General features: G+C 43.0%; 1 protein-coding gene across 3 annotated transcripts in view; it reads right to left on the minus strand.

The window, feature by feature from the left end:
* The window catches only part of EFCAB6 (EF-hand calcium binding domain 6), a 306,775-nt gene that overhangs the window by 125,503 nt on the left and 156,091 nt on the right, over window positions 1-25,181 (minus strand). For all 3 annotated transcript variants that reach the window (XM_010370379.2, XM_010370306.2, XM_010370446.2), the window contains 4 exons: window positions 24,873-24,932; window positions 24,600-24,760; window positions 21,506-21,679; window positions 19,736-19,904 (listed from right to left, as the gene is read on the minus strand). In XM_010370379.2, the coding sequence (XP_010368681.2) occupies window positions 19,736-19,904; window positions 21,506-21,679; window positions 24,600-24,760; window positions 24,873-24,932 (564 nt within the window). The remainder of the gene's footprint in view (window positions 1-19,735; window positions 19,905-21,505; window positions 21,680-24,599; window positions 24,761-24,872; window positions 24,933-25,181) is intronic.

The following is a 25,181-nucleotide window of genomic DNA, read 5'->3' on the forward strand; positions in this document are numbered from 1 at the left end:
TTTGGAAAATATGTTTGTATTGCAGAAGACAAAGAGCTGATAAATTATTAATTAATTCTACAGATGTTTTGGGCATCTCTGTGACAGGTACTGTCCAGGAACTAGGAATACAACAGTGAACAAAATAGCCAAGTCCTAGCCCTCAGGTGCCAGGCCTATTTTAAGGGTTATACATTGTCAGTTGAAGTGTATACCCCAAAAGATAAAATAAGGTCTCAATCCTGGTTCCAGTGAATGTAACCTTTAATGGAGCTGGGGTCTTTTCAGATGGAATCAAGTTAAGATGAAATTGTGCTGGATGAGAATAGTTCCTCACCCAATGACTGGTGTCCTTAGAACAAGAGGGAAATTGGGACAGAGGCAAACAGAGAGAACATGATGTGAAGACATGCAGACAAAGAAGAAAGAGATCAAAGAGGCCATGTGGAGCCAGAGGCAGAGGCTGGAGTAACGCAGCTACAAGCCGAGGGATGCCGGATGGTAGGCAGCCACTGGGAGCTGGGAGAAACAATGAAGGATGCTCCCCAGAGCCAGTGGATGAGAGCATGGCTCTGCTGACACCTTGATTCCAAACTTCTGGCTTCGAGAACTGTGAAAGAGTACATTTTTACTATTTTAAGCTACCCAGTGTATGGTAATTTGTTATAATTGCCCTAGGAAACTACTAGTTTCCCTAACCGTAACCCTAACCCTATTAGGAAACTATTAGCTTCCTAAGGCTGTCGTAACAAATATATGCTGTAATAAATATATATATAGATATAAACAAATATAAATATATAATACATCATATGTGTGTATATATATCCATATATATATATATATGTATCTCCTCATTTAATCCTTCTAACAATCCAATTATATAGCTACTACTATTTTCATTTTAGGAATAAGGAAGCTGAGGCTGAGGGGTGTGCCCACAGGCACACAGTTATTAAGAAGCAGAGCTGAGCTATTCACAATAGCAAAGGTGTGGAATCAACCTAGATGCCCATAAATGGTGGACTGGATTAAGAAAATGTGGTACATACACATCGTGGAATACTATACAGCCATAAAAAAGAATGAAATCATGTCCTTTGCACAACATGAATGCAGCTGGAGGCCATTATCCTAAGAGAATTGATACAGGAGCAGAAAACCAAATACTGTATGCTCTCACTCATAAGTGGGAGCTAAGTATTGAGTACACAGACATAATGATGGGAATAGCAGATAATGCGGACTACTAAAGCGGGGAGGGAGAAAGTGGGGTGTGGGCTGAAAAACCACCTGCTGGCTACTATGCTCACTACTTGGCTGGTGGGATTATTCATGCCCCAAACTTCAGCATTCTGAAAAATACCCACGTAACAAACCAGCACGCGTACTCCTTGAATCTAAATTTAAATGTTGAAAGTATTGTAAATAATAATAATAAGGAAGAAGAACCAGAGCTGAGATTTGAACCCTGGCAGCTTGGCTCCAGGGTCAACATTTTTAGCCATAATGTGATACTTTATCAAATAGACTCATGCATTTGAAAAATACTTATTGAGCACGTATGATGTGCTAGGCACTGATTTAGATGCTAGAGATAGGGCAGAGGATGAGAAAGACAAAGCTCCCCATCCCCACCAAGCTTACATGTTAGTGAGGAGTGACTTGTGACTACAGGGGAAAGAGCGTCCTCAGGAGAGAACCAGGCTTGAGTTGGTGCCAATGAGCCAATGCCCAGAGAAGAGTTTTGGGAGCTGGGAGAACAGAAGTCGGGGTCAGATTAAGAGGGATACAGAGCCTCAGGGGGAAAAAATGTCCCCAGGCTGAGAACCCAGAAGGTGAGGGAGGAACTGGGAGTCCTGGGATTCTTGTGAGAGCATAGATAAATAATGATGTCCATCAAAAACAAATAGCTTTTATAAGTTGACAAGAGGGCAAAGGATGTAAATAGGCAACTCGAAGAACAAATCACAGTGGCAAATAATAATAATAAATTCGCTAGTCAGGAAAACAAATGCAAATTAAAGTTTAAATGAGTTACCATTTTAAAACCATCGGACCAGCAAAAATTTAAAAAGCTATAATGCCTATTGCTTATAAAGGTCCAGAGAAAAAGATACTGTCATACACAGCCACTAGAAATGTGAAACGTTACAGGGTTTTTACAAAAACAAATAGAAAGCATGTTAAAAAATGTTTAAAAAAATCTTAAACCAAGATTTTTTTGGTCCTACTCTTGGCATCCATTCCATACAAATAAAAGCATCAGTATGTAAGGACACATAAAGAAAGATTGCTTAAAGAGGAAAAAATATTAAAAATAAAAGAAATGAATGCCCATCAAAAAAAGAATGGCTAATGTTCTGCTTGTTGGAATATCTTGCAGATTTATGCTTCCACTAAGAACAAATGAAAAAGATGTAAAAAAAAAAAAATGCATCAAAACATGTTTGAAGCATAAGAGAGCTGCTGAGGCAACCAGGACCCAAAGGAACAAAAATCTGAGAGAAGGGGGAAGCTGGAGGAGAGTGAGCCATTTGCTCATTCTAGGAGCCGGGCAAGGAGCTCAGGACTGGGGCAGATGGCCCAGGCAGACAGAGAAACAAGTAAGGTATATGAGGAGCTCATGAAACTGCAGAGAACAAAATGAGAGACCCAAATGACTGGATTCCTAGCAAGAATGAAAAAGAAGAAACATGCCCAATACTCTACCCCTTTTCCTCTCAAAGTATTTGCTGAGTTCTTAAGCTGTGTTGGGCAGAAGACTAAGGAGGCAGGACGCCTCTGAGAAGCAAAAGGGATTTTGTGGTCACCTTGTGGTCCTAAGGAAACAAGGACTCGAGTTCAGGACCTCCTAGAGGGGAAGGGGCAGGGCTCAGAGAATAACCCAGTGATATGGTTTGGCTGTGTCCCCACCCAAATCTCATCTTGAATTCCCATGTGTTTTGGGAGGCACCTGGTGGGAGGTAATTAAATCACGGGGGCAAGTCTTTCCTGTGCTGTTCTTGTGATAGTGAATAGATCTCAAGAGATCGGATGGTTTTAAAAAGAGGCATTCCCCTGCACAAGCTCTCTCATTTTTTGCTTGCCGCCATCCATGTAAGATGTGACTTGCTCCTCCTTGCCTTCCGCCATGATTGTGTGGCTTTACTAGCCACGTGTAACTATAAGTTCAGTTAAACTACTTTGTTTTGTAAATTGCTCAGTCTTGGGTATGTTTTTATCAGCAGCATGAAAACAGACTAATAAAGTAAAATTGGTACCAGTAGAGTGAGGCATTGCTGAAAAGATACCTGAAAATGTGCAAGTGACTTTGGAACTGGGTAACAGGCAGAGGTTGAAACAGTTTGGAGGGCTCAGAAGAAGACAGAAAAACATAGGAAAATTTAGAAATTCCTATGGAGGAAAATTTGGAAATTCCTAGAGACTTGTTGAATGGCTTTGACAAAAATGCTAATAGTGATATGAAAAATAAGGTCCAGGTTGGGGTGGTCTCAGATGGAGATGAGAAACTTGTTGGGAACTGGAGCAATGTAACTCTTGTTACATTTTAGCAAAAAGACTGGTGGCATTTTGCCTCTGCCCTCGAGATTTGTGGAAGTTTGAACTTGAGAGTGATGATGTAGGGTATCTGTTAGAAGAAATTTCTATGCAGCAAAGCATTCAAGAGGTGACTTGGGTGCTGTTAAAATAATTCAGTTTCAGGCCGGGCGTGGTGGCTCAAGCCTGTAATCCCAGCACTTTGGGAGGCCGAGACGGGTGGATCACGAGGTCAGGAGATCGAGACCATCCTGGCTAACACAGTGAAACCCCGTCTCTAATAAAAAATACAAAAAACTAGCCGGGCGAGGTGGCGGGCGCCTGTAGTCCCAGCTACTCGGGAGGCTGAGACAGGAGAATGGTGGGAACCCGGGAGGCGGAGCTTGCAGTGAGCTGAGATCCGGCCACTGCACTCCAGCCTGGGCAACAGAGCAAGACTCCATCTCAAAAAAATAAAAAATAAAATAAAAATAAAATAAAATAATAATAATAATAATAATAATAATAATAATTCAGTTTCATAAGGGAAGCAGAGCATAAAATTTCAGAAAATTTGCAGCCTGACATGCGATAGAAAGGAAAATCCCATTTTCTGAGCAGAAGTTCAAGCCAGCGGCAGAAATTTGCAGCAGTAACAAGGAGGTGAATATTAATACCCAAGACGATGGGGAAAATATCTACAGGGCATATCAGAGGTCTTCACAGCAGTCCCTCCCATCACAGGCCTGGAGGTCTAGGAGGAAAAAGTGGTTTCATGGGCTGGGCCCAGGGTCTCTGTGCTGTGTGCAGCCTAGGGACTTGGTGCCCTGCATCCCAGCAGTTCTAGTCATAACTGAAAGGGGCCAATTTCGAGCTTGGGCCATAGCTTCAGAGGGTCAAAGCCTCAAGTCTTGGCAGTTTCCACATGGTGTTGAGCCTGTGAGTGCACAGAAGAATTGAGGTTTGGAAACCTCTGCCTAGATTTCAGAAGATCTATGGAAACACCTGGATGTCTAGGCAGAAGTTTGCTGCAGGAGTGGGGCTCTCATGGAGAACCTCTGCTTTGCCCCCACACAGAGTCCCTACTGGGGCACTGCCTAGTGGAGCTGTGAGAAGAGGGCCACAGTCCTCTAGACCCCAGAATCGTAGATCCACTGAAAGCTTGCACCATGCTCCTGGAAAAGCTGCAGACACTCAATGTCAGCCCATGAAAGCAGCCTGGAGGGAGGCTGTATCCTGCAAAGCCACAGGGGCAGAGCTGCCCAAGACCATGGGAACCCACCTCTTCCATGGGAACTCACACATCAGTGTGACCTGGATGTGAGACATGGAGTCAAAGGAGTTCATTTTGGAGCTTAAGATTTGACTGCCCCACTGGATTTCAGACTTGCATGGGGCCTGTAGCCCGTTTGTTTTGGCCAATTTCTCCCATTTTGAATGGCTGTGTTTATCCAATGCCTGTACCCCATTGTATCTAGGAAGTAACTAACTTGCTTTTGATTTTACAGGCTCATAGGTAGAAGGGACTTGCCTTGTCTTGGATGAGACTTTGGACTATGGACTTCTGAGTTAATGCTGAAATCAGTTAAGGCTTTGGGGGATTGTTGGGAAGGCATGATTGGTTTGGAAATGTGAGGACATGAGATTTGGAAGGGGCCAGAGGCAGAATGATATGGTTTGGCTGTGTCCCCACCCAAATCTCATCTTGAATTCCCATGTGTTTTGGGAGGTAATTGAATCATGGGTGCAAGTCTTTCCTGTGCTGTTCTCTTGACAGTGAATAAGTCATATGAGATCTGATAGTTTTAAAAGGAGACATTCTCCTGCACAAGCTCTCTCATTTTTTTGCCTGCCACCATCCACGTAAGATGTGACTTGTTCCTCCTTGCCTTCTGCCATGATTGTGGGGCTTCCCCAGCCACGTGGAACTGTAAGTCCAATTAAGCCTCTTTCTTTTGTAAATTGTTCAGTCTCGGGTACGTCTTCATCAGAAGCGTGAAAACGGACTAATACACCCAGGCTCTGAGTTAGAACTTTTGAAGTTTTATGCCCTAGGAGCAGGAGTAGTTAAAAAAACAAATGCTAACAGCCTTGCCAAAATTCAATCCAGCCTCAAATCCACCAGTCCCTTACTGGACAAAGGTTATCAGTCCCCACTCTATCTGCCTAGCAAAGCAGAGGGTGACCTATTATCCAGAGCCTCTTAATTTTCTTAATAAATAATATCTGATATTCAATAAAAATCTACCTGGCATTCCAAGATAAAGAACCATATGACCCAATATCCAGAAAGAAAAAAACAGACAATAGAAACAGATCTACAGGTGATCCAGATATTGGAAATACTAGAAAAAAAGGCTATGACTATGTTTAAGAGAATACAGGAGTATATTGAGACAAAAAAGAAAAAACACAGATATGAAATATGTTAAAAATAACTTAATGAATATCCATCCCACCACTGAAAAACATAATACTAAAATTAAGAACTCTATGAGTACAATTAACCACAGATTGAAAAATGCAGAACACGGGATTAACAAACTGGAAGGCAGATCAATGGGAAATACTGGGACTGAAGCACTGAAAGAAAAAGGATGGAAACTACACAAAAGAGTGAGAAAGGCATGTGGGATCCTGGAAAGGTCTGACATAAACGACTGGACTCCAGGGAGGGAGGAGAGAATGGGCATAAGCAACAGGAGAGGAGGCAATGGCTGAGAATGTTTCACAACTGATAAAACACACTAACCTACAGATACAAGAAGAACCACAAACTCCAGCAGGATTCACACAAAGAAAGCTGCAATGAGGCTGGGCGCGGTGGCTCAAGCCTGTAATCCCAGCACTTTGGGAGGCTGAGACGGGCGGATCATGAGGTCAGGAGATCGAGACCATCCTGGCTAACACGGTGAAACCCCGTCTCTACTAAAAAATACAAAAAACTAGCCGGGCAAGGTGGCGGCGCCTGTAGTCCCAGCTACACGGGAGGCTGAGACAGGAGAATGGTGGGAACCCGGGAGGCGGAGCTTGCAGTGAGCTGAGATTGTGCCACTGCACTCCAGGCTGGGTGACAGAGCAAGACTCCGTCTCAGGAAAAAAAAAAAAAAAAAAAAAGAAGAAAGCTGCACTGAGACTCATCCTAATACAACTGCTGAAATCCAAAGACACAGGAAAATCTTAAGAGCTGCTAGAGAAAAATATAAGATATATGGTTGATTTATCAACAAAACTGATAGAAGACAGAGACCTTGGAATGGTATCTTTAAAGTGACAGAAGAAAATGATTGCCAATCTAGAATATTTTTCCCAGCTAAAATACTTTTTAAAATAAGGGTGGACTTTTGCTTTCAGCTCTGACATGTAAACAGCTTGGAAGTCATCACTCCCATCCTTACAACAAGAAAAAAGACAAACTGCAAATTAATGACATTTCATAGAACCATCAGAGAAACATAAAATCTGAAGAGAGAAATGAAGACAGAGAATCACAGCCATGATCAGCTTACCTGGAGCAGAAGCCACTGAGACCAGAAACTGGTAGGGATACCTAAGTGGTAATTTTGACAAATTGCTGGAGGCTGAGTGTGAGGTCGCTTGAGAGGGGGAGATTTCTAGCAGCCTTGCCTTTGGAGAAGGGGGCAAGGGGAGGGCACACTTTCATGAACTTTCATGCCAGGAGTCTCACCAGGTTCTCAAGGCAAATATCCCCAAAATATCTCCTTGTGTTTCAAACTCAGGCAAATTAAAGCCAAAATATGTAGAAGTAAGTAGAAATACAGAAATAATAAAGATAAGAGTAAAAATTAGTGAAGTAGAATATAGGCAAACGATGGAGGAAATCAATGACACCACAGCTTGTTTTAGAAAAAGATCAATCAAAGTAATAAACCTCTAGCTAGACAAGTCAAGAAACAAAGAGAAAATATTTTAAAATTACCAATCAGAGTGGGAAAGGGAAAAATCATTAAAGATCTTAAAGGATAATGAGGCATGAGTCCATACTAATATGAACAAATGGTTGAATAAGTTAGTAAGTGGAAGAAAAGAGACAAGCCTCCCATGCAAAAGGATTCCAAATAACACCTGTTGTTGTGGCTTGAAAGAGCTGGATCATCATAACTCCCGACTCCTTCCCTGAGGGCTCTGCATCATGGGTTTCTTCCAAAGAAGAAAGTCTTTCCAATATGGAAGAGAGAGGGGAGAAAAGGAGTAACTTGACAGTAGTGAAACCTCTGCCAGGTGACAAAGTCAGGTGACACACCTCAGCCACTGACAGGGTCAGCGCCAGCGTGATGAGTCGTATTAATAGCAGGAGCCCTTGACAAGATGTGATGAGAAGGGCACCCCGCCTCTGTGGTCTTCCTTCCAAAAACACATTACCCAGTCTAATCATGAGAAAAATATCACACAAATCCCAACTGAGGGATGCTCTACAAAATATCTGACCAGTAATCCTCAAAACTGTCGAGGCCATCAAAAACAAGGCAAGTCTAGCAAACTCTCACAGCCAAGGGGAGCCTCAGGAGATGTGAAGACTCAATAGAATGTGATGCCCTAGATACGATCCTTGACAGAAAAAGGACATGAGGGGAAGAGGTAAGGAAACGTGAAGAAACCAGGGACACTTGGAGAGTTAGTTGCCAGTACATTTGCATTAAAAGTACAAAAGGGAGGTCTTTAGGCAGAATTTAAAAATGAGTCCAGGTGCAAACACAAAATATGAGATGGAAAGAAGAGCAGCAAGAGTAAATATATAGATTCATTTGACAAATTATTTACCATATGAAATAATAATAATGCCTCATGGGATTTAAAATACATATAAGGCCAGGTGTGGTGGCTCACGCCTGTAATCTCAGCACTTCGGGAGGCTGAGCCAGGCGGATTGCCTGAGATCAGGAGTTTGAGATCAGCCTGGCCAACACAGTGAAGCTCTACTGAAAATACAAAAATACAAAAAATTAGCCAGGCGTGGTGGTGGGCACCTGGAATCCCAGTTACTCGGGAGGCTGAGGCAGGAGAATCGCTTGAACCTGGGAGGCAGAGGTTGTAGTGGGCTGAGATCGCGTCGCTGCACTCCAGCCTGGGCAACAGAGCAAGACTCTGTCTCAAAAGTGAATAAATAAATAAAATACATGTAAAATTAAAATGCAAAACAACTATCACACATAAGAGAAGAGGGGCTAAAGGGAATATTTTTAAAATCTAGCATTGTTAGGGAAGTGGCGAACAAGGATTTATATTTGACGACAGTAACACAGGCTGCGTGTCACAGTCTCTCGTGCAGCTTCTGTGAGACTAATGTAAGAATGAAACAACTCCTAAACTAATAGAGAGGAAACGAAATAACACAACAGAGTGAGACACTGTCTCAAAAAAAAAAAAAAATAGTTGGATAATCCTAAAAGAAGGCAACAAAGGACAGAAAAAGAAACGTGAGACAGCCAGGTCAAATAAAAAAAATCTTAAAGCATCACAATGATAGATAGAAAGCCAACTATATAGATAATTAAATACGTGTAGAATGGACTGAATACTTCAAGTGGAAGACTCAGACTATCACACTGTATTTTTTTCCATTGGCTATATGCTGCCCACAAGAGACTTATTCTCAATAAGTAACCAGATAGTTTCAAAGCAAAAGGATAGAAAAGGATATGCCATGTGAACACTCATTGAAAAAAAGCCAAAGTGACTACATTATTACCAGACGGCATAGGCCTGAAGGTAAATGGCATAATGATAAAGGAAACAATTCATGGGAAGTCTTAGCAATTCTAAATTTATTTGTACCCAGTAATTAGCTTCTAAGTGAATAATTCAACAGTCAACAGAATGAAGAAATAAATAAAAGATCTCACTAGACAAACCTACAATCAGATGGAAGACCTCAACACACTTCACTCATTAGTTAATAGAGTGAGCCCACAAAAATGTGGTAAGGGGCTGGGTGCGGTGGTGCACTCCTGTAATCCCAGCACTTTGGGAGGCTGAGGCGGGTGGATCACCTGAGGTCAGGAGTTTGATACCGGCCTGACCAACATGGTGAAACCCCTTCTCTACAAAAACACAAAATTAGCTGCGCTTGGTGGCGCATGCCTGTAATCCCAGCTACTCGGAGGCTGAGGCAGGAGAATTACTTGAACCCAGGAGGCGGAAGTTTGTAGTGAGCCGAGATCGCGGCCACTGCACTCCAGCCTGGGCAACAAGAGCAAAACTCCGTCTGAAAAAAAAAGAAAAGAAAAATTTTTAAAAATATGGTAATGATATAGAAGTTCTGAAGAACACAATTAATAAAATGAACCCAATTGACATACTGTTATGGACCACATAATGGCATTTTGGTCAGCAGCGGACCATATACTACAGTGATGCCATAAGATTATATCATATTTGTTCTGTACCTTTTCTATGTTTAGATACACAAATACTTATTGTATTACAATGGCCTACACTGTGCAGTACAATACCATGCTGTACAGATTTGTAGCCTGAGAGCAATAGGTTATACCACACAGCTTAGGTGTGTGGGAGGTTATACCACCTAGGTTGGTTGTAACTACACTCTAGGATATCTGCACAACAACCAAATCACCTAACAATGTGTTTCTCAGAATGTATCCCTGTCATTAAGCTGCATATGATTGAATGTAGGAAACTGAGCCTCCAGTGGCAGAGAACATACATTCTTTTCCAATGTTTATGAAACATTTCTCAAAATTGATGGCTAGGCGCGGTGGCTCACACCTGTAATCCTGGTACTTCGGGAGGAGGAGGCAGGCGGATCTCTTGAGCCCAGGAGTTCAAGACCAGCCTGGGCAACATGGGGAAACCCTTTTCTACGAAAAAACACAAAAATGAGCCAGGTGTGGTGGTATGCACCTGCAGTCTCAGCTACTCAGGCAGCTGAGGTGGGAGGATCGCTTGAACCCCGGAGGTAGAGGCTGTAGTGACTTGTGATGGCACCGCTGCACTCCAGTCTGGACGACAGAGAGAGAGACCCTGTCCTCCCATCCCCCAAAATGATTATACATGTTAGGTCATAACCCACACCTTAGCATATTTCAAAGGATAGACTGAAGTCATTTAGACTTTAGAATCTATTCTCTGATCACAATGGAATCAACTTTAAAATCAATCATTAAAAAAAAAAAACTATAAAATCCCAACTGTTTTGGAAATTAAATACATTTTAAAAATAAACCATTGGAAAAAGAAAACAATCACAAGAACAATTATAAAACATTTTGAATGAAATGATATTGAAAAGACAGTATACCAAAACCTATATTAATGTGACTAAACCTGTTCAAGCACTTACAGGGAAAGAGAGAGCCACGACTTCATATACTAGAGAACTAAAGGCTGAAAATCAATGGTCTAAATTTCTAATTTTCAAGAAATTAGAAAAAGAACAGCAAGCTAAATTCAAATTAAGTAGACGTAAGAAAATAATCAATGTAACAGCAAAATACATGAAATGTAAAATGCATACACAACAGAAAAAAATAACAACACAAATAAAGTCGTGATTTTGAAAAGACTAACAAAACTGACAGACCTCGACATCTGCCTCTGGATAGGATAGCACAATTTATAGCAAGCAAACATTCCCAATTAAAACAACCAGAAAAGCCCACCGGGGCACAGCTGGATGCCAAGAGAATCTGGCCGTGGCCTCGGCGGAAGGGCATTACAGGAGGATGGAGGAATAAGCAATGACTTCTGAAGGTTGTGTGGGGCTTGGACTGACAAAACTGAAGACATGAGGGACCTCCAGCACAAAGCTGGTCATCCCCTTAAAATAGCCACAGAATTAGGAGGCTGTTTGGAACAGGAAGCTCAAGAACTAAACCCATTCACTCCTCCCCACACACACACCAGCTGCCCTCGGTAATGTAAGGCTGCCACTGGTTTCTCCAGGTGTTTCCTAAGCCCCTGAACGAGGACGGAGAACCTTTGCTCCGTGTGCTGCATCTGATTAGGCCTCACAGCAAGCTCAGGAACTCCTGCTGGGCCGACAGCAGCCAAAACGCCGTGATGTCAGAGGCCCTTGCCTGTGGTGCCCCTAATCCAGCATGTGGGAGAAAACTCCGTAAGGATTTCTTGTGCGCTCTCTGGGTCTCTGGCGCTGTGTGGGTGTATCTGTGACTCTTACTGTTTCTCCCTCTTATTATTCCCTTATTTTTGTGTTTTTTCCCCCTCACATAACTGATGTGATACATAACAAAGAGCTTTTAAAATAGCTGTTTCTGTTTCATTTACCAGAGTTGTATGTTCCTAATAAAAGATTTACAACCAGAGAAATACAAATATTTAATATTTGACTTTAAAAAAAATCTAATTCAGCTGGGCATGGTGGCTCACACCTGTAATCCCAGCACTTTCGGAGGCTGAGGTGGGTGGATCACTTGGGCCCAGGTGTTTGTGACCAGCCTGGGCAATATAGTGAGACCTCATCTCTACAAATAAATGTAAAAATTATCCAGGTGTGGTGGTGCATGCCTGTGGTCCCAGCTCTTCAGGAGGCTGAGGCGGCAGGATTGCTTGAGCCTGAAAGGTCGAAGCTGCAGTGAGCCCTGATCATGCCAGTGCATTCCAGCCTGGGTGACAGGGTGATACTCTGTCTCAAAAATAAATAAATAAATAAATAAATAAATAAATAAATCTAATTCACTCCGTTACCATAATCATTTAGTCTGCTTATCCCACTGAGAGCTATGAGATGATGAACAGTGTTCATGGGGCTTGTTTTAGATTAGGGTCTGTGTCCCCGAGGTGGGAAAGAATATGTGTGGGGAATTCATGGTAGTGGGTGAAGAGCAGGCAAATTCTCTGGATGTGTGAGTTTCAACAGCAGCCGAAGGGAGGAAGTGCTCTGCACAGAGGAAGGAAAGCACATCTCCGGCTAAGCCGGGTGAGATGTCCCTGCCTCAGAGCAGGCACAGGAGAAAGGAGCTGAAATCTGGGACACCGGGTTGGGCTGTTCCAGACTCCGGCTCCCTACTGCATGTCTCAGGGGCCCTAAGCCAGCTTGCTGATGAGCTCTGCAGCTCCACGTCTGTCTCCAGAGGCCGAGGCGGGGTCTCCAGAGGTGGCACTAAGAACAACAGTGAGCTGAACAATGTCCAATATGTTCACAGAGAACGAAGAAATCAGACACAGCCAATCACAAGAAGCTGGGATGAAAAAGCTGCCCTCAAATTCCTGATAGACTGTATAGCTCAATTAGCCTAATGACTCAATTAGACTAATCTTAGCTCATGTGTCCTTGGGTATTTTGTCATCTTATGTTCCCCGTGGGCCACTGGCCCAAAGCAACAAAATCATTTCCCCTGGTGTCAGAAACTGCACCTTCCGCTACATCCCCATTCCCCATGTGCCTGGTGCCATGCTAAGTGTACAACAGGCACCCTCAAAATGCCTACTGAGAGAAAGGGTGGCAGACAGTCACATTTGCCTACCTGATATATATTTCCTCCTTCTCCCATAGGAACACAACCTTGCTTTTTCCATACTAATACACCCAGCCCCCAATTTTTGTATATAGATATAAAATAAGTATACATATTTATGCATTTATAAAATTATATATTTATAATTATACACATATATTTTTTCCAATCCCCCCTTATAGATAGGTATGGCCACATAACACAGTCTTGGTCAATAAAATGTGAGTGGAAACTTCTGGGAGGAGTATCTAAGAAAGAACTTTTAAAAAAGAAAAAGCTGGCTGGCTCAAGCGCCTTGCCCTTCACGCCTCCCCATCTTTGTATCCGAAACATCTGGAGTGGCTGGCGCTCTGGCAGCTAGCCTGCATGCACGAAGATGTACCTGGAGCTGTGGAAAGCTAAAAGCAACCAGGGTGTCTGATGATACGCTGCACTGGCGCTGTAGCAGCAATATCTGGACTCCTGTTCTCAGAGACAAAAATAACCACCTCTCTTATTTAAACCACTGTTTTGCGGGCTTTCTGCTAATTCAGCATATGAAGAAAAGGGAGAGGAAGATAAACGGTTCTGAGAAAGAATATAAAGACTCCAGATCACCCTAAAGTGTTTTGCTGACTTCACCAGTTCTTGACTTGATATGTACGTAAAATGACATTTAAAAATCTACAAGAGTCGGCTGGGCACAGTGGCTCACATCTGTAATCCCAGCACTTTGGGAAGCCAATATAGGAGGATCTCTTGAGCCCAGGAGTTCAAGAGTGGCCGGGGCAACATCGTGAGACCTCATTTCCACAATAAATTTTTTAAAAATTATTCAGGCCTGGTGGCGTGCACCTGTAGTTCCAGCTACTTGGGAGGCTGAAGTGGCAGGATCACTTCAGCCTAGGAGATTGAGGCTGCCATGAGCATGATCACACCATTGCACTCCAGCCTGGGTGACAAAGTGAGATCCTGGAAAGAAAGAAAGAAAAGAAAGAAAGAAAGGAAGGAAGGGAGGAAGGGAGGAAGGGAGGGAGGGAGGGAGGGAGGGAGGGAGGAAAGGAAGGAAGGAAGGAAGGAAGGAAGGAAGGAAGGAAGGAAGGAAGGAAGGAAGGAAGGAAGGAAGGAAGGAAGGAAGGAAATGCAAAAGTCAAAGAGGGCCATTTTCTTTGGTGGAGAAGTTCAGAACATTGTTATGTTAAGTGTCAAAGGACAGACCATGCATGAGGTGAATGGTCAGAGCAACAAATGGAGGCAGGATTTTCTGGGAGAGGGAATCCGCATCACAGGGTTGCTATGAGAAATACTTCCAACTACCCAGAACAGGTCTAGATAGTTCCAGAAAGAATGGCGCCCTTCTCCTTCCCCTCCTCACAGTAGACATCACACATCCAACCATGAAAAAAAGCACATGGCATTCATTCACCCCGAGTGAGTTCTGCCTCCGCCAGGAGGCATGCATCCATTCAGCATGCTGTCTCGGTAATTCACATGAATCAGAAGCTCTGCTATGTCTTATATTAAACAGGAAAGAGGGAAGAAGACAAAGTCTTATTGATAGTTAATAAATATAGTTCATAGAGTTGGCTGGGCATGGTGGCATGCCTGTAATCCCAGTACTCTGGGAGGCCAAGACGAGTGGATCACCTGAGGTCAGGAGTTCAAGACCAACCTGACCAATATGGTGAAAACCAGTCTCTACTAAAAATACAAAAATTAGCCAGGCATGGTTAGCCAATATGGTGAAAACCTGTCTCTACTAAAAATATAAAAATTAGCCAGGCGCCTGTAGCCCCAGCTATTCAGGAGGCTGAGATAGGAGAATTGCTTGAACCCTGGAGGCAGAGGTTGCAGTGAGCCGAGATCGCGCCACTGCACTCCAGCCTGGGTGACAGAGTGAGACTCCATCTCAAAATAATAATAATAATTTATAGAGTAGACAAAATATTTCTGGCCACAGTGGTGACAGTGATCTCAGCAGCAACAATGCAGGGACTTGGATCGGGGGACCCACAGGGCCTCATCCACCTGCAGACTCTATTTCTGCCATTCTCCCTCATTGATCTGGGGTAGGCAGCCACCCTCTGCCATGGCACAGGGAAGGAGATGGTGGGAATAAACAATTAGCACTTCTAATTTACAGTATGAGGTTACCAGCCCACATCTAAATGCAGCCTCTGTTTAAATGATGAACAACAACACGCATGCTCAGGCAGGAAACCTGAAGTTTGTGACATAGACCTTCACTCCCACTTCCCCAGGGACAAACCTTCACAACCATTTGGTATACTAACTGGGGTTACACACAAGATGTGGTGGAAGAGGAAGGCAAGAATATTGTATATCCGTGACCAAAAGGACAGAAAGAATTAAAAAGTATTGTTATTAAAATTAATGCGCTTCTCACTAAACTCTGAGGCCAGATACTACCTTGAAACACATGGCCATCAATCACTCAGCAAACCCAGTCTACCCAGCAAGCCAGAATTATGCCAGAATTACACCCGGTAAGCCTCTACTACATGCAGCAAGCCCGCGGTACATCCTGCAAGCCTGTTCACATCCAGCAAGTCTATCTCACACCTGCCAGGCCCACATTACACCCAGCAAGGGTCTGAGTCTGACACAGACGTGAATTCAAGTCCAAGTTCTTGAACAGCTTAACACCTGAACAACACTGAGCCAGTATCCTCGGTCCTAAGCTTTGGTCTCCTTGTTCGTGAAATGTGTAGACTCTATGCCTACAGGCTTCCTGTGAGGAGAAGAAATAACGTAAGTAAAGCAAATTCCACATGCCTAAATATTGGAGGGGCTCAGTCCATGGTAGGTGCAACTATCACATCACCATCATCGTGATTATTCCAGCAGTGACGATCGTCATCATCGTAATTACTATTGCTGTTATTGCCATTACAAAATTACTATTGTCCACTATACTTAAAGCTCTCTTGAGAAGTCAAGTTCAAAGGCTTCCACGCCACTGAAATTCAACATTTCCAAGCCCTTATCATCTGGAAGCCTTACATCCGGTCTAACGTACATACTTTCTTTCTACTGTATAAGCCCATGATATTTCTAGCTTTGATTTCATCAGTAGTAGAAGAAAGCCGTTTACCCTGATCTATAAACAATCTCTGCCAGTAATTATGACAATTTATATTTACATAATGCTTTAAAGCTTATGAAGTTCAAACCCAGGTCCATAGAAGTCTGACTGTTGAAAATCACCCCACTGTTCTTGATCTTTAAAGATGGTCACAAGAGGACTTTCCCAAAGGTTAAACCAAACAAATCACTAGGAGGAAAACCAGTGCAAACTGGCCTCGCTGTGTTCACAGCAAATTGATCGTTACTTTTCATGATAAAACACAAGGTATCAGTTTGTTATGGACTGAATGTTTGTGTCTCCCCCAGATTCATATGTTTAGACGCTAACTTCCAATGTGAATGGGATTAGAGCCCGTATCAAAGAGACCCCAGAGAGCTCTCTTGCTGCCATGAGAAGTCTGCAGTGTACCACCCAGAAGAGGGCCCTTGCCAGAGCCCCAGCATGCTGGCACCTGAGCCTGGACTTCCAGCCTCCGGAATTGTGAGAGAGAAATGTCCATTATCCGCAAGCCACTGAGTCCAGGGTACTTTGTTAAAGCTGCTCAAACTGACTACGGCAAAGTCCTTGTTGGGTTTCTGCTTTTCCTTTCTCTTCCCTGTGGGCATGTCTTCAGGCAGCAGGGAGGTCTCCGAGAAGCCTGCAGACAGGCAAGAGGAAGGGGCAGGAGCATGCTGGTTGCCACCATGGAGCCAGCAGCAAGGCAGCTGTTCAGTGAGTTGACCTTTGGGCTTGGCTAGCACCCAGAGTAATTCATGGGGCAGAGAAGAGCATGTGGGGTTGGAGGGCACTGGCCCAGACAGGTGTAGGAACCAGCTTCACATCTGGGAATGCCCATGTCCATCAGTCCTCAGGGTGGCATTCATTTAGGACTGCACTGGGGATGCCAGGTACTCTTCACATTCATTCATTCAATACATGCTCACTGGGCCCTACTAGGCGCAAAGCACATGGGGAGCATCACTACACAAAAGAGATCAAATGTCGACCTTTGGAGGATATTTTATAATAGGGGAGGGCAAGCAAACAGACAGAATGCAGAAACAAATGAAAGACGTGGTGAGTGCCGTGCAACACACAACACAGGTGCTGTGGACAGGAAGCAGGATGGAGGAGGTGAAGGCGAGGAGGGTGGGCTGTATTTGCAATGGGAATGTCAGGGTCACCTTGGTGGAGGAACAGCAGTTGAACAGAGACTTGAAGGAGGCGAGGGGAGAGCCATGCAGTTACCCAAGGAGCCAGGATCCTGGTAAAGGGCATGGCCAGTGCCGAGGAAGAGCCAGCCTATGTCTGAGGGGAGAGGAGGCTGATGTGGCTGGAGTTTCTTGAGCAAGGGGAGGGTGACCAGAGCTGAGGTCAGGGAGACAGTTGGACCATGCAGGGTTTCCTAGGCCAGTCTCGGGCCCTGGTTTGTGTTTGAGGAGCCCTCGGTGGGCTCCAGTGAGGGGTCGCTCTGGCTGCTGGGTTGATAATGAACTGTGGCATGGCCAGGGTGGAAGCAGGGAGGCAGTGAAGGGGCTGCTGTGATAATCACGTGGGAGACGCTGGGGGAAGAAGTGGAGTGGGGTCTATCTATTCTGGAACTATCTGGAAGGGAGCCAACAGGCTTTGCTGGTGAATTGGATGTGGATACAAGAGGAAGAAGAGACTCAGTAAAGACGACTAGATTTTAGGCCTGAGCAACTGGGGAAAAAAAGGTTGTTGTCTTTGACTGAGAGCAGGAAGGATGTAGGCAGAGCAGCCCCTCTTTGGCTATGCCCACATGGAGAAGGCAGGTAGACAGGTAGGTGCATGAGACTGACATTCAGGAGTTGCTCTGGGACATGAACTCAGGAGATGCTGGTTTATCAACAGCAGGTACAACCGGAAGCCGGAAGAACCTGCAACTGAGCTGATGACCCAAAGTTGTTCTCAGGTGACAGAAGGATGGGCCAGGTAAGAAGCTGCTCTTGGACTCAGGTCATGGGTGTTAGTCCCTGCCTTCCTATCATCTACTGCCACTTCTCTAAGATAGTCACTTTCCACTCTGAAAAACCAGGGGCAGACTAGGGATTCTTAGTTTCCCGTGAATGTGTGAACTGAGTTTAAGAATCAAGAATGCAGAGCATTGTGAGAGATCAAGATCATTATGCATTATGGGCAAGGACCCGTGCCACGTAGCTCAGGGTGAAACACAGTCGAGGACAAAGGGCCCCGCATGGGCAGGGATGGAGGGAGTCAGATTGGCCCTCATTCAGTTTTCAGCCCCTGAAATTCAGCTCCACGGCTACCACTCTCTCCATCAAAACTGCTCTCATCAAAATCATCAATGACTGGTTACCAGCCACCTGGTCCCCAAGCCAGAAATCTGGGAATGTCTTTAAACATTTCCTCTCCCTTATTCCCTTCTTTTTTTTTTTTTTTTTTTTTTTTTTTTTTGAGACTGAGTCCTGCTCTGTCACCTGTGGTGTGATCTCAGCTCACTGCAACTTCCACCTCCTGGGTTCCAGCAATTCTCCTGCCTCAGCCTCCCGAGTAGCTGGGATTACAGGCACGCACCACCATACCCAGCTAATTTTTGTATTTTTAGTAGAGATGGGGTTTTGCCATGTTGACCAGGCTGGTCTTAAACTACTGACCTCAAGTGATCCACCTGCCTCAGCCTCCCAAAGTTCTGGGATTACAGGCATGAGCCACCACACCTGGCCTATTCCCTTATGTCTTATGCCGTATCCCTCATTTCCTATCCTCAACCCCTTATTCCTGAGTCTTTCTTGAATCTATTCTCCTGGCTCTTCTCATATGCTCAGACAACAAAAGACCCTCCACGTCTTGTCTTGTTCTGGCTGAGGAGGGAGAGGGTCTAGACTATTTCCATAGCTACCTATGCCATTTCTGTGCCTGTAGCCCTGCTCACTCCTCCAGTTCATGCTCCTCCGTGATGCTGCATTCTGGAGGCTTGGAAATAAGATCCATAAAGAGCCCATTCCTATGCCCGGCAGTGGGGCAGGCACCAGATAAAGGGGCCACTAATGTAATTATTCTCTTCTTGGAAATATATTTCATTGCCTTCTTCTAAATTTGTCCACATGGACACTGCTACATATTAACTGAAATGCTTTCCTTAAAAATAGCTGAGGATGATTAGCTAGAGGGATCGTAATCGGAATTTTAAGCAATCATTTAAATTAATTCCTGAGAAGTCTATGCAGAACCCTTCAAGCTGAGCCCTTTCTGGCAGACACTCACCAGTTCCCATAAGCACATGCAAATCAGCACTCTGAGTTTCCCATATTTCACTGCCAGATTGTTTTTTTTTTTTTCATTCTAAAGGAACAAACCACAGCTCTGTGATTGGGAACTCTCCACTGGCAGGCGCGGGCCGGAGTGGCTTTGTACTCCCACCCGCAGGCTGCCCCCATGATGCCCAGTGCCAGGCGTGGAGCAGAGAGCCAAACCACATCAATAAATGCTTCCGATATGTAAAAGTGTAAATATCAAAGGCTGGCCACATCCATGTTGAAAGTATTCTCTAAGAAATGTGCCAATGACAATTTTTTGGCCAAAAAAAAAAAAATCCTTTTAAATTGTTGAAAGATGCCTAGAAATGGATCTGCTGCATCCTGGGATAAGCCATTGTCCTTTAAAGTATGTTAGTATAAGAAAACAACTGAACTTTTGCAGGAAGGAAACGAAGAGAAATCCATTCTCCTACCTTCTTAAAGTCATGCACGTTAATTTTTCCATTAGGCTCCTTGCTGAAGTCAAGAAATCGTTTTTTGAATTCTGGGTCCTGCTGCTGTATACAGTTTTTGAATTTTTCAATCACTTCCTCTGTGGTCATCTTCTTGATCTGGGTGGTTTTATTCTCCGTGGGCTTGGTTCTAAAATCACAAGCAGGCATTTAGACCTGGTGTCCCAACGGACACAGGCAGGGTGCTTCCTCCAGACTGCACCCATTTCCATGTAACCCGTGACAGTAAGAAAGTTTCCCATCCTCGGTTCACTAGCTGGGAAGGGTGGAGTGACTCAGGGACTTCTTACCCTCCCCTGGCTGGTAGGTTCCAGGGCCAGACTGGAGGTCCCCAGCACAGTGTCCAAGTGAAAGCCCATATACAGTGGCAGGCTGGGGGCAGGGGGGACTTGAAGGGAGACAATATTATTGTCCTAGAGATTTTCAATTATGCTTTGAGCTGGCCAAAGGTGGCATGTGACTGGGTACACAGGGTTGAAAAAGGATATTTTTTGTGAAGTGGAAAAATTTCAAGTCAGAGCCCATTAGAAAGCTTTAAATGAAAGAAATAGGCTGTTTTGTGGTAACTAGATCAAGGAAGTCATCAAACATCCATGGAAATGAAGGGAAGTCCACAGTTACTCCATAAATCAATTTGATTTATAAAATACAAATTGAATGTGCTGTTCTGTGAGTGTCAGAGTGTATGTGTCTGAGCGTGTGGGCATGGGTGTTTGTAGGACAGTGATTTCCTCAGCTCTCTGGAAGTCTCTTGGGTCCCATATTTTTGGGGATAAAAGAGCTGTGAGACAGTCATGGAAAATGGACTTCCATTCCTTTCCTGCTGCGTCTCTTGATTTTTAAGAGCTCTCCGGGAAAGCTACATTTTATGAAATGTTTCATTGCCATTGCTTCTTTCACCAGTTTTAGGAAGCAGACATATCTTATCATGGAATATTTAACCCGTCTCTTAAAATACCACCTTTATGCCCATTTGTAAAGCTGCTACTACTGAAAAGCCCAGGTATTCAAATGTAATTAGCATATCATTAAAATACTCCCATTGCTCTTTACTTGAGAACTTTTTAAAAGGGCTATGACAAAGTGAAGTCTGCTGAATAGTTCTACATTTTACCTTTCATTATGAATTTATTATAAGCTATGAATGAGCAAGTTAAAATAATATCTTTTCATTAAACTAAACCTGTATTTTTAAAAGGAAGAAGAGTTAGAATATTCATCAAGCTAATTTTTTATAGATTTACTAAGTATGTTTTATTGTTACAATTCAATTTGGAAATCATTTTAATCATTCTATCATTCATATTAAAAAATGTTAACTGGTTTAATGGATGTATGTTGCAATAAATATTAAATGGTGGTAAGGAATCTAAGCTTCTGGAAGAGAGTAAATGTGAATGCAGGTATGTAATAGAGAAGCTACAGATTGTCTCTGGGAGTCAGAAGTCCCGGATTCTTGACCCAGGCCAGTCACTAAGTTTGTGAGCCAAGTCCCCAAACCTCTCAGACATCAGTGTTTTCATTTCTAAATTTAAAAGGTAAATTCAATAATTCCTAAGATCTCTGCTTGCTCTAAAATTCCCTGATTCGAATCACTGTCTTTCTAGTGTGCCATCTTTCTTATTTATAAAATGAAATATTAAAATACTCAGTCAACAAATAGTTACTAAATACCTATTCCATGACAGACACTGTGGTTTTGATATGTGCATTCATTTTGCTTAATTTTACCTCTCAGAAAGATCTGGCTGCTGCTGTTCATCTTTTCGTAAATGTTCACTTAACAGCTGATCCTTGGGAACAAGAACTGGAGAGACAGTGGGTGGGCCATCAATTCCTATGTGTGCCAAAAGTTTCTTGTAAAGGATTCTTCCTGAACCAATGTCCTGGATCTTACTGCAGAGTCTGAATTTTAAAAAATAATTAAAACACACTCAGTAGAGTAACTAAAACGGAAAAGAATGACCCTGCCAAGTGTTGGTGAAGATGCAAGTAATTACAACTTTCATCCACTGCTGGTGGGAATGTAAAACGGTACAACCACTCTATTCTTAGGCATTTACCAAAGAAAAATGAAAATGTGTGTCTACACAAATATATACAGCTTTATTTGTAACAACCAAACAGTACATATACAGCTTTATTGGTAATAGTCAGAAACTAAAAACCAATCATATACCTATCAAGAGATGAATGTATACACAAACTATGGTAAACCCATTCAATGGAATACTACTCAGCAGTGAAAAGGAAAGAACTGTTGGTATACATAAAACAAAATGAATGAATCACAAAATTGTTATGCTTAGTGAGTAAAGCCAGACAAAAAAGAGAATATCTTGTGTGCTTCCATTTACATAAAGTCCTAGAAAACACAAATCTACCATGAAAGACAGCAGATCAGTGTTTTCATGGAGGTGGGAGGATGGAGTGATGATGAATTGCTAAAGGGCATATAGAAGATTTTTGGGGTGAAAATATTTGATATCTTGATTGACATCTTGTGATGATTTTATGGATATTGACACATGATGAATTTCATCACATTGTATCATTTAAATGTGTGTAGCGTATTGTATATAAAGTATACTGCAATACAGATATAGTAAATGTAAAAAAGGAATTATAAAAAAGTATATGACTGAAGGCAGGGGCTCACAAAGTGTGGTCTGAGGACACTTCCAGAGCATCAGTGAGGCTAGAACTATTTTTCTATTAACACTGAGGTGTGATTTGCCTTTTTCACTCAATTCTTCTATGCATATAGAGTCGAGTTCGTCAGAGGCAACATGTGTGATCATGTCCTCACTCTGACCACAAATAAAATGTATTCTTGTGTAGGCTGTGTTTTCTAACATTTTTAAGGTTGTAGGCTTAGGGTGTAAATGAGGAACTAGGAGTAGGTTTTCAGTGATTAACTCAGTTTCTTTATAGCCTTTCTACCGCGCTCTCTACTAGAGACCTTCAGTTACACTTGCTATAACTGCTGTAACCTCATTATTGTCCAACAAACCACTATTTTGAAATTCCAAAGTTTTCCCTGAGCCTATATGAAAGCATAGCAAGGAAGTACACTTCTTTCTGCAATGACACTTTAAAAATGTCTCAGTTTTAATTTCTGATACGGTATATAAGGACATACTCCATATGAGAAACAGCCTTTGAGGTCCTCGATAATTCTTCAGAGTATAAAAGTGTCCTGAGACCAAAAGTGCTGAGAACCACATTCCCTACCCTTGCTGTGCCTCAGTTTCCTTATCTGTGAAATGCAGATAATAAAAGTACCAAGGACTGCTGCAATGACCAATGGGACAATCCACATAAAGCTGTTAGCGCTGGCGCTCACATGCTCTATGTATATGTGCTTAATAAATCGCAGCTGTAATAACAGTACTATGGTATCTTTATGATGATCTGCATACATCTGGGGGCTGCGCATGAGCTCTGAAGCCACACTTTGCTCAATAAGTGCTCACTAGTATCATAATCGCTCCCATAAATATTCATGTGGCTATGTATGAAGCACTGTGCTAACTACTGTTGCCACAACTGTGAACAAACCAGAACAACACCTACCTGACTGAACTTTGGTCAGCTGGGAGAGACTGTTCATTCGGAACAGAGGGAAAGATGGTCTAAAAGTCCAGAGGCAAGACAGGGCCCAGAGTTTTCAAGGAGTGGAAAGCAGGTCAGCATAGCTGGAGCTGAGACCAGCAGCAGCAGCAGCAGCAGCAGCAGCAGCAGCAGCAGCAGCAAACACTGGCTGAGGCCTCACCATATGCTTGGCCCTGAGGTAGTAAGGCTTTGTGTATAAGATCTCATTTGATCCTTATCACAACTCTAGTAAGAAATAGCTGGATGAAGAAACAGAGACTTGGAGAGGTTAAGTCACTCGCCCAGGTGTGGAACTAATTCAGCCTAGGCAACCTGGTTGCACAGTCTCAGCCCCTGAGAGATGAGAGGCTCATGGAGGGCCTGGGAACCATCTGCATGGTTCCTAATGGCAATGGGACTGCAAAGTGGTTTTTTGTTTGGTTGGTTGGTTGACTTTTGTTTTTGATTTCTGTTTTGAGACGGAGTTCTGCTCTAGCTGCCCAGGCTGGAGTGCAATGGGGCGATCTCGGCTCACTGCAACCTCTGCCTCCCAGGTTCAAGTGATTCTCCTGCCTCAGCCTCCCAAGTAGCTGGGATTACAGGCATGTGCCACCACACCCGGCTTAAGTTTGTATTTTTGGTAGAGATGGGGTTTCTCCATGAGTTGACTGCATATCATTATATTGCTCGGCTATCAATATTTGATCATTTTGGTTTTAAAAGTACACGAAGCTCTTGCTCTATCAGAAGGCAGCATATTTCACTGTTGCAACTCGCACACACAAAATATCTCCATTCCACAAGAGCTGAGATGAAATCTTTGCATCTTGAACAATATCTTACAAGATATTACTAAAAAATAAAGGAAAGATATTTGCTTGCAAGAAGAAAAAAGAGAGCTCAGGAATCATAGAGCCCTAGGAGGGAACCCAGGCCTCACAACTCACCAGCTGTGCAAATTGGAGTGAGTATTTAACTTCTCCAGACCTCAGTTTCTTTGTCCGTAGAAAGGAATAATGTTAACTACCTTACATGGCTGTGATAAGGACTATATCATATAATGCATGTCAAACTCTTCAGCGATGTCCAGTGCTTAGCAAGGATTCAGTAAATAGCAGTTATTATCAATATTACCTATTAATATTTCAAAAACACACAGAAAAGGTTTAGAATTATGGAACAGGCCTTATGAAAAACATGACATGAATTAATTTTGTTACAAAAAACTTACTTTATGAAATGTGCATTCGTTAAAAATGGGCAGAAGACGTGCAAGATTTTCTTGAAATTATTTCGGCCAATGAGCCCTGTGTCTCCAAGGTCATATGTGCGTAGCATATTATAAAAAGCATGTAGGTTCCTAGTAATTGTATCATGAACAATTTCTTCCACCTAACATTAAAGAACAAACACATTTCCTAAGCTGTACATCTGTAACCTTTTGTAACAGTAACCTCAAACCATATAGGAAGGCATCTGCACAAAGAAGGCACGTGTTACTTACTGAATCCCAGGCCAGAAGGAAAGGTGTCTTAGTATCTGTACAGGGGGATGTTTTTCTCATCTAATTGGGAAAGAGAAGATATATAAATAAATACCACTCATGAAAGTCATTAGGAGCATTGGAGGCAGGTGGACCTGGACTTGAATCCTAGCTCTGTCCCTAATTAGCCATTAGTGTTGAGACCTTGAACAATGGAGTTTGCACTCTAATACCCATCTGAAAGTAAAGACTGTAACACTTAACTTGAAATACTATGCAGCCATAAAAAAGAATGAGATCAAGTCTTTTGCAGGGACATAGATGGAGTGG

The sequence above is a fragment of the Rhinopithecus roxellana genome, chromosome 13 (assembly GCF_007565055.1).
Source record: "Rhinopithecus roxellana isolate Shanxi Qingling chromosome 13, ASM756505v1, whole genome shotgun sequence".
Lineage (NCBI taxonomy): Eukaryota > Metazoa > Chordata > Mammalia > Primates > Cercopithecidae > Rhinopithecus > Rhinopithecus roxellana.